General features: G+C 30.8%; 1 protein-coding gene across 2 annotated transcripts in view; it reads right to left on the bottom strand.

Moving 5' to 3' along the window:
• Positions 1-12,194, bottom strand: part of GLRA3 (glycine receptor alpha 3) — a gene marked incomplete at both ends in the record, with an annotated part of 168,968 nt that overhangs the window by 116,691 nt on the left and 40,083 nt on the right. For both annotated transcript variants that reach the window (XM_081269727.1, XM_081269726.1), the window contains one exon: positions 9,326-9,453. In XM_081269727.1, coding sequence (XP_081125853.1) covers positions 9,326-9,453 — 128 coding nt within the window. The remainder of the gene's footprint in view (positions 1-9,325; positions 9,454-12,194) is intronic.

Here is a 12,194-nt window from a genome sequence, read left to right as displayed (position 1 = left end):
GAAAGGCCAAAGATTAAGGTCAAAGAAAAGAAGTAAAATACAGGAATGACTGGTATTCTAGTAAAACAATATTTTATTATCTTACTTGGTTTTGGTTTGTTAAAACTGCTTCCATTTTCTTTTTTTTTTTTAATTTTTTATTGATTATTTAAAGCATTACATAGCTCATGATATATCATCTTTCATACATTAGACTCAAATTGTGTTTTGAACTCCCATTTTCACCCCAAATATAGATTGCAGAATCACATCTGTTACATATTCACATTTTTACATAATGCCATATTAGTGTCTGTTGTATTCTGCTACCTTTCCTAACCCCTACTATCGCCCCTCCCCTCCCCTCCCCTCCCATCTTCCCTCTCTATCTCCCCTGCTGTTGTTCAATTCTCTCCCTTTTTTTTCCCTCCCCCTTGCCCCTCATAGCCTCTTATAATTTTATGTATCCTTGAAGGTCTCCTACCATTTCCATATGCTTTCCCTTCTCTCTCCGTTTCTCTCCCCCCATTCATCTTTCAATGACATCTAGAAACTTTTATTTCTAAGACGGACTTGAACAGTTTTCTTTCTCCCTGGAGATATGAAAATGACATTATTGAATAAAAATAAGAATAAAGTATCATATCAAGGAGAATGGGAAGACACTCATAATTAGTTTAAAGATATAAAATTTAGAAGGCAGATAAACATGGTTGACAGATGAAATGGAGCAAAACATAATATAAATGCAGTCAAAGACTACAGGGAGAAGGAAAGAAGTAAAGAGTAAGAAGGGGCCCACGAAAAGGAAATGGCCATCTGTCTCAGAATTTCCCTCCTGTTTTTAATTTTCATCTGTATTCCTATTGACCAAGGGTGGCCTGGTATTTTAGCACTAGGGTTTTTTTTTTGTTTTGTTTGTTTGTTTGTTTTGAGAATAAGTCTATGTTTTTTAGGCAGATTTCAAACTTGTGAACTCAAGTGATCCTTTTACGTCAGCCTCTTGAATAGCTAGGAGTGCAGGTATGTGCCACTATTTCTGGCTTTCTATGGGATTTTTAAAATATTTTTTAAGGAAAGGAAATAATTTCATTGATGATTAGGACAAAATGATATTTGTCAGTAACAAAAATCATGTTTGTGTGAGATTATTTAAAATCAAAGCTAAAGTCTTCTCTAATTTGACAAACCTAGTCAAAACTCAACACTCAATTAAAGCTCTGGTCAGGGCAATACGGTTTTAGTTAGTTTTTCTCTTTCAAGAGAAAGAACAGAAAAATTTCCGTGCTCCATGCACACCCAACCACACATACACACACACTCTTTCCCTTGCACACATGCACACACATACAAAGAACAAACAAAATTTCTATTAGCACCCATACAAAACAACCCAAACCTTTCTGAACTTCAGAGCTCTCTGTTACATATAAGAAAAACAGTGGTTTAAGGAAAGTGAAGAATATAAATAAATATAGTTGTTCCTGCAAAAAGAAAGAAAAAAATTGTAGAGAAGAAAAACAGAAGTGTTAGGATTAAATGAAAGAGAAGTATTGAACTAGCAGTCCAGTTTCAGCAAAGAATCTCATGATACATGTGTTGTGAAAGGCTAAGAACCATCAAACAGATTAGAATAAGTACTATCAGGAGCAACCAATTTCATTTTTGATATTTGACTCAAAGAAATGGAACAGTGCATAAAGGAGTGTTAAAACAAGGAGCTACTGCTTTTCATCATTGACATTTTTGGACAATTTTAGTTTTTACAAAACATAAAATAGCACCTGTGTAGACACCTGTAACACAACCACCATGACTACACATTTCATGAAATGGTTTTGGATAAAGAGGATTGTGAAGAAACCAAAATGCAATTGCAGAGTTAGAATGTCTGCAGGCATTCCAAAAGTCTAGAAATTACAATATGTATTAGCAAGTCAGGATGTAGAGGATGCATCTGCTTAACTGCAGAGGGAAAGGACAAAGAGTTGAAAGGTTTAAGGGGAATGTGTTAGAAACAATGATAGACGAAGAGATCAAATTTATTTTCAACAAATGAAGAGTTACTTTGGAGAAATAACACAAAAAGAATGCCAGGACAAGCAATAATTTCCTAAAGAAAACTGTCTAAATTTAGAAAAAAATGGATGTATATAAAGGAGTAGAAATCAAAATGGAATTTGATTTACAGTGCTAAATATCAGTAGGCAGAGGAACAATATCTGCAAACCTCTGAGCTAGAATTGTATAACTTGATAATTGTGTAAAATGTCTTCAATGTCAAATGCATTTAAAAAGAAGTTATCCTGGAATATTATTCAGTGATAGAAAGGAATGAACTATTAAGCCATGAAAAAAACTTGGAGGAATCTTAAAACCATATTGCTAAGTGAAACAAACCAATTTGAAAAGCCTACACATTGTATGATTCTAATTATTTGACATTCTGGAAAAGGCAAAATTCTATAGGTGATAAAAAGATCAGTGGTTGCTAGAGGTTGGGGCAAATGAAGGAAGGAGGAAGAGAGCAATATTTATAGCTCAAGCTCAGATTTTTAGGGCAGTGAAAGAAACTATATTGTATGATATAAATATGGTGGACACATGTTGTTATTCTTTTGTCAAAACTTGTAAAACTGAACAATACAAAGTATGTGTCCTAATGTAAATCAGGGACTCTAGTTAATAATAATGAACCAATATTTGTTCATCAATTTTAATTAATGAATCACATTAACAGAAGATAATAGGGCAAACTTTGGGGGTAGTGATATGTGCACTTTGTAATCATTTATTCTGTAAAATTAAAGCTACTCTAAGTGTCTATTAAACAAAAAGATTATCAAACCAAAGCTCAGAAAATATATAAATCATTCTCCTGTCCTGAAAATAAAAAAGTATTTTATTTCATTGGTTTTTCTTATTGTCATTGTTGATGGTAATGTGGGGGAGACCAGGTAGAAATAAAACATAAACACTTTAATATAGGCTGTGTGTGTGTGTGTGTGTGTGTGTGTGTGTGTGTGTGTGTGTGTGTCTACCCTTTAACTCCTCTGGCTCTCCAAGTTGGTAACACCACTGGCACCATTGGATTGTGCTGACCCATGGGCTATACAGACTGGGGTTTCTGCCTAATGATGTGGTGCCTTCTCATCTCTCACTGTGCCTCTTCCATTTTTGTTCTTTCCTAAACAAGAGTTTCAAAAAGATTTTTTCAATTACAAGAAGGAAATGGTGACATTTAGCTATTATTTTCATATTTTAAAAAAGAAATGACTGTTTTTATGTATACCATTTCTCCTCAAGCCCCAATTGTTGAAATAATATTTTTTGTAAAACTTTAATTTCTCTTGATTGATTAGCTAGTTTAATGGAATATGGAACCTTGATAATTCTTTTTATTAATTCCCAGATCATTTCTAAAACAATTTATCATTATTAAACACCTTTGTTATAATAGTTTTAAAAATAATTATGCTTGATAGGACTTAAGATATAACAGAAACTGGAAGTGCTTTTTGTATTCTTGTCAGATTATCTTTAAAGCACTGTATCTTTATTGGAGAAAACAGACTTTCAGAAATTTTTAAGATGAATTGAGACTATTCTAAAATGTAAGAGAACAGATTAACCAATGAAAAAGAAAGATGATGTTAGTGAGTTAGCCACTCTATTATTTTGATTTCCTTTAGTATTTTTTTCTAAAAATAGCTCATATTTATATTTAATTATTTAATAAACTAATGTTTTTTCATAGAAGAGGCCATTCTATTTGTGCTAAGTACCAATTTAAGATACTTTAAGAAATGTTTATTCCTACATTTTTATGGAACATTTTAATAATATTAAAAAAATTTAATCTTAAGCAGAGGTAAGATTTTTAAAAGGTATACATTTCTTAGAAAATTGACACAAAGCAACACAAATATAATTCTGGTTAAAGAAAAGAAATGTCTAATGGATGTGGTGGTACCTATCTATAATCCCAGTGGCTTGGGAGGCTGAGGCAGGAGGATTGCAACCACAAGGCCAACCTTAGTAACTTAGCAGTACCCTGTCTCAAAATAAAATATAAAAAAGGGCTGGAGATGTGGGTCACTGGGTAAGCACCCCTGGTACCAAAAGTAAAAAAAAAATAAAAAATAAAAAAAATAGAAAAAAAAGAAAAAAAGGCTATATTTAAAACTTAAGAAAAGAATAAAATCAAAGTTACATTTGAATAGCATCATATTATGTTTTTAATAAAAGGCCTATAAGATAAATTCCCTTTCAATATAAAGATATTTATGAAAACAGTCACACATTTGTAACTAGTATTCCAGAAATAAACCTCATCATAATGTATACAAGGTAGAATAATTATTATATTTCAATGCTGATAATTTGAAAGGCAAAAATGTTTATCATTATTGTTATAATTTGCAGTTTACTAACTGCTAATAAGGTTGTAAATTCCTTTTTATTTTCATTAACTGTCTGATAATGTCAATACTAAGATTTTATGTTTGTCTTCTACAAAATTCATAAATTTCAGGGAGGTCTAACATGCAGTTTTCCCTCCAGTGCTTTTATATTTGATAAGCACTTTCCTATGGACTAATTAATTATCTAGGTAAATTATTTGCTAGGTTTCTCTTTTTTTGTCATCAACATCTTTACTCCATGAAGAAGTGAGGACCAAATCATTTAATTTATTTTAATATATATATATATATATATATATATATATATATATTCTATGTACTATTCCCTATTATTCTTTTACAAATTATTTAGCTAACATTACCCATTTATTTATTATTTGTTTTTTAATTGACACAAAAACTGTACATATTTATGGCTATCATATGATATTTCAACTATTTATACATTGTGTAATGGTCAATCCCAGTAGGCATATCTATCTCCTCAAACATTTATCACTGATTTGTAGTAAAAACATTCAAAATTATTTTTCTAGTTTATTTTAAATATACAGTATGTTATCATCTATAGTCACCAGAATTTATTTTTCTATATAACTTAATACTCACTGACCAGTCTTTCCCCACTCTACCCCTACCCTTACTAGCCGCTGGTAATCACCATTCTACCATCAACATTTATGAAATCAACTTTTTACATTTACACATAGAAGTGAGATAATGCATTATTTGTCTTTCTGTATCTGACTTATTTAGCTAACATAACATTCTTTAGTTCATCTGCATTTCATGGCTGGATGTATTCCATGGTGTGTATTTTCTATATCCATTTATCATTTACATTTTCTATATCCATTTATCAGCTGATGGACACTTAGGTTGATTCCATTCCTTAAGAATAGTGCTGCTGTGAACAGTGCTGCAGTAAAAATGGGAATGCAAGTGTCTCTTCAACATACTGCATTCATTTTCTTTGGATTGATATATACTGTGTAGTGAGCTTACTGTATTATAAGGTGGTTCTGTTTTTAATTTTTTGAGGAAACTCCATACTATTTTCTGTAATGGCTATATTAACTTCACATTCCACCAACAGAATATAGAGTATGTTTACATCTTTGTTACCATTTGTTACCATTTGTATTTTTGATAATAGCATTTTAATTAGAGTGGTAATACCTTATGATTTTGATATGCATTTTCCTAATAATTAGTAATGTTGAGTACTTTTTCATATAAATGTTGGCCATTTGTGTATATTCTTTGAAGAAATGACCATTTAGGCCTATTACTAATTTTCAATTGTTTTTATTCTCCCATTGTTGAATTCCTTATATGTTATATATATGAATCCCATATTAGATGTTTAGTTTGCATATATTTTCTCACATTGTGTAGGTTGCTTCTTTACCTTAGTTGATTGTTTCCTTTGCTAAAAAGATGTTTAGTTTGTTACCTTGTGTCTGCTTGCTCCCTCTACCCCTGTATTTTTAGGATATTATCTGAATTATTCTTGCCAATTTCTGTGTCCTAATATATTTCTCCTATTTTCTACTAGTAGTTTCATAATCTCTGACTTGCATGAAGTCTTTAATCCATTTTTAATTGATTTTTGTTTATGGTGAGAGAAAGGGATCTAGTTTAATTTTTCTACATGTGGATATCCATTTTTCCTATCATCATTTATTGAAGAGACTGTCACTTTAAGTGGTATGGAGACACTTAAAAAACGTTCACACTAATATAATATCATAGTACAATATAATAGTGTAATGACATACATGCAATTAAACTATTTTTAAATGTTTTTATTAGCTCGTTATAGTTATACATAATAGTGGTCTTCACTTTGACATAATCCTACATATATTTAAACTTATATAAACATATTTAAGGGAATGTATTTCCCTTCCTCTACTCTACTGGTCTTCCTTCTCTTTATTGTTTTTTAAAGCTGGTGTTTTGTAGATATATAAAAAAGTGAAATTAACTGTGGTATTTTCATATATGTACTTATCATGGTTTAATCAGTTTCATTCTGCAGTTTCTCCCTTTTCCCATTCTTCCTCCCTTCCCCTGTATCCTCTTCCTGTACTCCAGGGATCTCCCTTCCATTTTCATGGAACTCACCATTTTTAACCCCTTCTATTGTTGTAGCTTATGCAAATAAGAGAAAACAATCAACCCTTGACTTTCTGAGTCTGGTTTATTTCACTTAGCATGTTGCTCTCCAGTTCCATCCATTTACCAGTAAATGCTGTAATTTCATTCTAATTTATGGCTAAATTGGTACCTGGCCTGGTTCCATAAATTGGCTATTGTGAAATGTGCTATTATAAAAATGATGTGTCTGTATCACCAAAATATGCTGATTTTAGTTCTTTTGGATAAAAACCAAGGAACAGGATAGGATAGTTGGATCATATGGTGGTTTACATACTCCTAGTCTCATAATTTTAATTCACTGTATTAACTAATTGGAAGGGAAATAATGTATATTACTCATTTTCAATTAATTTAATTAGCTAAGTTCCTTCAAAAAGTTGATATAGGGAAAGTCAATCCATATGACACACGACATTATAGTTTTAGTCTTGGGAACATAGATAATGGTTTAAATATTATCAGGAGAATGGGTTTTACAGTTCATATTTGTATGTTTGATGATCTTTTTGTTCAGTGAGATAAGATGCATCACAAGAAAACTGATCTTTCTTGCCCCCTTTCATCTAATCATCTTGGGTGCAGTATTTGATATAGTTTGTTAATATTTAAATATTTTTATTAGGCATACGGAGAAAATATATACAGAATATTTCATTTATATTTTAATAGTGAACAGTGAAATTATGGTCAAAAGAATATGATTTTTTCAATAAAAGTGTTGAATATACTTAATTTGGAAGTGGAGTTATGAGTGTTTTAAAGTCAATAATGTTCGATTCTTGGCAAAAGATTAAAAGGCAATATAAACATAAACTAATGCACTAAATTATTTCTATATTTGATGTTAATATTTTGTTAATCAAAGGTAACATATATTTGTTTTCTTAATATCAAGAGTACCTTAAAAATGTGACAGAAAGAAAACATTTTTTTCCTAGCATCATTTATTGAAGAGACTGTCTATTAGCAAAGAAAACATCTTCTTTTCTTCTTTTTTTAAGGATCCTAAAGAATAGAAACTTCATAATAAGAAAAAACCACTTTTGAACTGGCATAGCCATCAGCTTGTTTTTAGGAATATACTTTTTTTTTTAAGAGAGAGGGAGAGAGAGAGAGACAGAATTTTTTAATATTTATTTATTTTTTTTTTTTAGTTTTCGGCGGACACAACATCTTTGTTGGTATGTGGTGCTGAGGACCGAACCTGGGCCGCACGCATGCCAGGCGAGCGCACTACCGCTTGAGCCACATCCCCAACCCCAGGAAAATACTTTTACTAAAAAAGGAATTAATACTTATTTAAGGAAAGATCAAATCCTTGTATGTATTCCATTACTAGTCTCATGAATAAATAGTAATAATGAATCACATTTTAAAATGACTCAAATTTTCTTTTACGTATTAAGTTATTGAAATAATAAAATAGAACTAAATTTCATAAGAGAAAGGCAAAGGCACAGGGCCACTATTGTGTGTTTAATAACTTATCTTCATTTTTGTTAAAGTATCTGTTGTAGGTATTTATAAGATTTTTAAATATTCACAGAAATTTAAAAACAATGAATTTTCCACTTTAATATTCAGGAAAAAGAAAGCAGTATTTCTGAATCATTTAATGTAGAGTCACCATAATGAATCCACTAATTACTAATTATGTTTCTTGTGGTTTACTCATATGACAGCTATCTGTGTTCTCAAGATCTGTTCAAAATTCAGAACCTAATGACTAAAATTTCAAATTTCTCTCAATTTGAAAAACATTGTAATTCTGAAATTTTTTGTTTTCATTTGTATGTTATATCCCCATAAATTATACTATTTTCTCACAGGTTCAGTGTTTTCCTTCCATGATTTATGGGTGAAAGCTTAAAAACCAAAAGATACAATCTACAATTTAAATGTGAAACTCATTTTGAAATTCGAAGCAATCCATCGCATTGTTGACTCATAAATTAACAAATTTTACTCCTGTTTTCTTTTGCTACCCATTCTTAAAATTTATTATTCCTTGCTAATTAATCTTATAACACTACTAAGAAATTCTTTTATATTTATATTTTTCTTTTATAAGGACAAAGTATAGTAATTGTAGACAACATTTTTTTTTAACCTTCAGGAATGAAAAATCTTACCTGAATTCCATGTATGTATTTGTATAACTTATTTTCTCTGTTTATTAGAGTAACATTGAAAATAGATTAAGTAAATTGTGGCATGGAGGCAGTTTTCTTATCTTTATCCTAAAATTAAATTCTAGGATATATTATAGATCTAGATAGGTCACATACAACTAGTATAAATATGCTCACCATTATATTAAAGAAAAAAATAAATAAAAAGTGGTACTCCTTAAGTTGACTTTTACTTTTCTTAGAAATTCAGGTGAAATATTTAGTAGGTAGCCTTATGTTTTAAATAATATCTGCGGCTTTTAATTATCTAGTCCCTTCTCCAGTAAGTAAATTAAAAAAAAAACAAACTGATTCTCTAAATAACAAATATGTACATACATATATGCTCCTAAAATAAATGGTCAACACAATAAGTATTATAACTATTAGGGGGAAAACAACACTGTTGGTTCATAGAAAGCACATGATGATAGCTTTGTACATGAAATTAGATTTCTTCTTTCAGGACACCTGTGTTTGAATGATTATTGGAAATAAGCATTAAATTTCTGGTGAAATAAATTTCCAAATTTATTTAAACATATTTTAGAAAAATATAACTGAAGTAGTAAACAGAATATTTACCTTTAAAATTAGGTCTGATTCTTGCATCATACCCTGATGTCCTCCCCATTAATTTATCCAGAAAGTCAGATGGTGACATTGGAGTACTTCGAGATCTTGCACTATTTGTTTCCTTTGTAGCAACCAAACTGCAAGTGAGAACAGAATGATACACTTTACAAAATGAAGTCTTTCTAACAGCTGCTACCTATAATTTTTTAAAATGTTAAGCAAAAAATACTTTGACAATAAAAAAGAACTTTAAATACCATATAGTGGATATTACTATAATGAAACATTTATATTTGGATTTACAATCAGTGCTTAGAAAGTTTCATATATATTCAGTTAAACCATCAGAAGTGGCACTGTTTTGTGTTAAATGTGAAAACAAAGTCTACTTTCAATAATAAATTATTAATCTTTCAAAATCTGTACTTTCTCAAACTTGAGTTAGTATTTCAGGTGAAAGAAAATATAAAAATTCAGCTATGAATAATAATTCTTGCTTTATTGAGGGTAAAAAATCACATTTTAGGTTTGGTGAATTTTTCTCGGCAGTAGTAAAACTTTTGTACAACATGAAACAGTAATATTCTTTTCTTCCATTAAATGCTTCCTATGTTAGTAGTACACCCAATTAAATTCATTCTACTTTCACTTGTGTGCCATTAATCTGTAGTACATTTTCTTCAGATTTAGAATTAGTGTTGTGTTAAGATTGGAAAATTGCATTAAATGTGATTTGAGCCCTTGGATATTATAAGATTAGAAACTTTGTCTAGGAGTTTTTAAACTCCTAGTTTTCCTCTATTTTTAAAAATTTAGACATTTTCCTTTGTATGCATTTGTTCTTCTTAGAAACCCTTAGTGTAATTGCACCACAGTCCAGCTCCTCATACATATAGGGTGGTCCAAAGAAGGCCTGGGCCTACTGACTAAGATCAAAAGATTGTTTTATCCACAGACTTTGCTCAGAAAAGTAAACCTGACTTTCTGAATCCAAGAATGGAGTTTGGAAATCATGTATTCAAGTTGATGTTGCTTCCTAGAGATCATCAATCATCACAACCATCTGCGGTTACTCAACTCAGAGCATTGTACCACTTTGTTCACATATTATCATAGCACTAATTATTAAATTTCTTATATTTCTCCTGCAAGAATTTTAGTGAGTAGGAAAATGGGCTTTAGAGCATTTCCATTAATCGTCTACTTCACAGGTATATGCAGTGATTTAAAGGGAACTCTAAAATTCATTTTCAGTGAAAACAGTATTATAAAAACAGTATTTATTAGCTATTGCATTATCTGGTGGTTATACCTAGTTCTGGGCACTCTAAATCAGTTCTCTCCTCAGTGATTCTCATTCTGTCATCCTAGCTTTCTTCCCATACAGAAGCTTCACTTCTTTTTGTGTTGGTTCCATATTACCGATTGTCCAATTCCTTGTCATTGTGCTCACTTGTAAGCTCTTTTTTTAACGCAAAAAAAAAAATCATAAAAATAAAAGAAAAAGCCTATTACCTTCTCAGTAACTCTAGAACTTTTCTGTACTCTCTGGTTTTAAGTAACTTCTTCCTAGCCTATTAAACATAATAATTGTTCATATTCAATGGCTCAAGAATATACTATAGAAAAGCATTGTTAGAGCTCTTATAGCTACATATTGCTGCATCTAAATGGTATCCTCTATTTTCTTTTAGAATTCCTCCTTTCAGTAACCAGATGATTAACTTCTACATTCTCCAATCATTGAAAATACCCTGTTTCCCTGAATCAGAGTCAATAATGCTATGCCTCTCCCATTCAAAATAATAGATGACTATGTATGTTAAGATGAAATTCCTCACACTGTGTCTTGGAGAGATGAGTTATGCAGTTCAATCTTCCATAAGGGGGAAGCAGAGATATGCTTGACATGAGGTAGAAAAGGAAAGATAATGTGACAATGGAGGCAGAAATTATAGTGATGTACTACAGCCAAGGAATGCCAGCAACCCTCAGAAACTAGAAGAGATGAGGAATGGATTCTCCTTAGAGCCTCCAGAGAGAGGGAGGGCCTACTTACCTTGTTTTTGAGCCCAGTAAACTGAATTCAGATTTTTGAAAGAATGAAAGGATAAATTTATGTTGATAATTTGTTGTAGCATTCATAAGAGGCAAATACCAGCCTTCTAGTAAATTTTTCATTTCAGTTACTCTACTTTCCACCACCCCAGAATTATTATTTTTATTTTTTCTATAAGTCCTGTCTCTTTATTAATCATTTCTATTTGGTGAGATTTTTTTTAGATGTCTAGCAACAGATGAATTATGGATAAAGAAAAATATGGTATATAAATATTTACTGAGATTTTACTGTATTTTATTTTTAGTTCTTTGGACATAGTTTTTTTTTAATTCTTTAAATGCATTATAAATAGCTAATTTAAGTGTTTGTATAGTAATTCCAGTGCCTTTGCTGCCTCTGATAAGTATCGGTTGCTTTTCTTCCTGAGTATTGTTTCTTTACATATCTTATAACTCTTTATTGAAAACAGGCCATTTTGTGGAAATTCGGGAGATCATACTCCCCTTCTTCCTGAGATTGTTGGTGTTGCTTTTTTAAAAATAGGTTTTTATTATATGCAATTGTAGGGATATCTTCTTGCTTAGCTTAACAAGATTATTGTACTATCATGTGTAACTAATTAAAACAAATTTAAAAATTTTAAAAAAGATCAGCTAATAATTAGAAAGGGATTTTCTTAAATTCTTAGACCACTGTCTTCCAGTATTGCTGGGCTTCTGTGTTCATGAACAGTTGACTAATTTGCTTTAACCTTTACTTCCACTTGCATAGGGCCTAACAAACAACCAGAGTTGAAAGGGTGTTCTTGCTCTTTCC

Source organism: Spermophilus citellus (assembly GCF_964194105.1).
Source record: "Spermophilus citellus genome assembly, chromosome: 16".
In the NCBI taxonomy this organism is placed as follows: Eukaryota; Metazoa; Chordata; class Mammalia; order Rodentia; family Sciuridae; genus Spermophilus; species Spermophilus citellus.
This window is presented reverse-complemented; position numbering and strand designations above follow the sequence as displayed.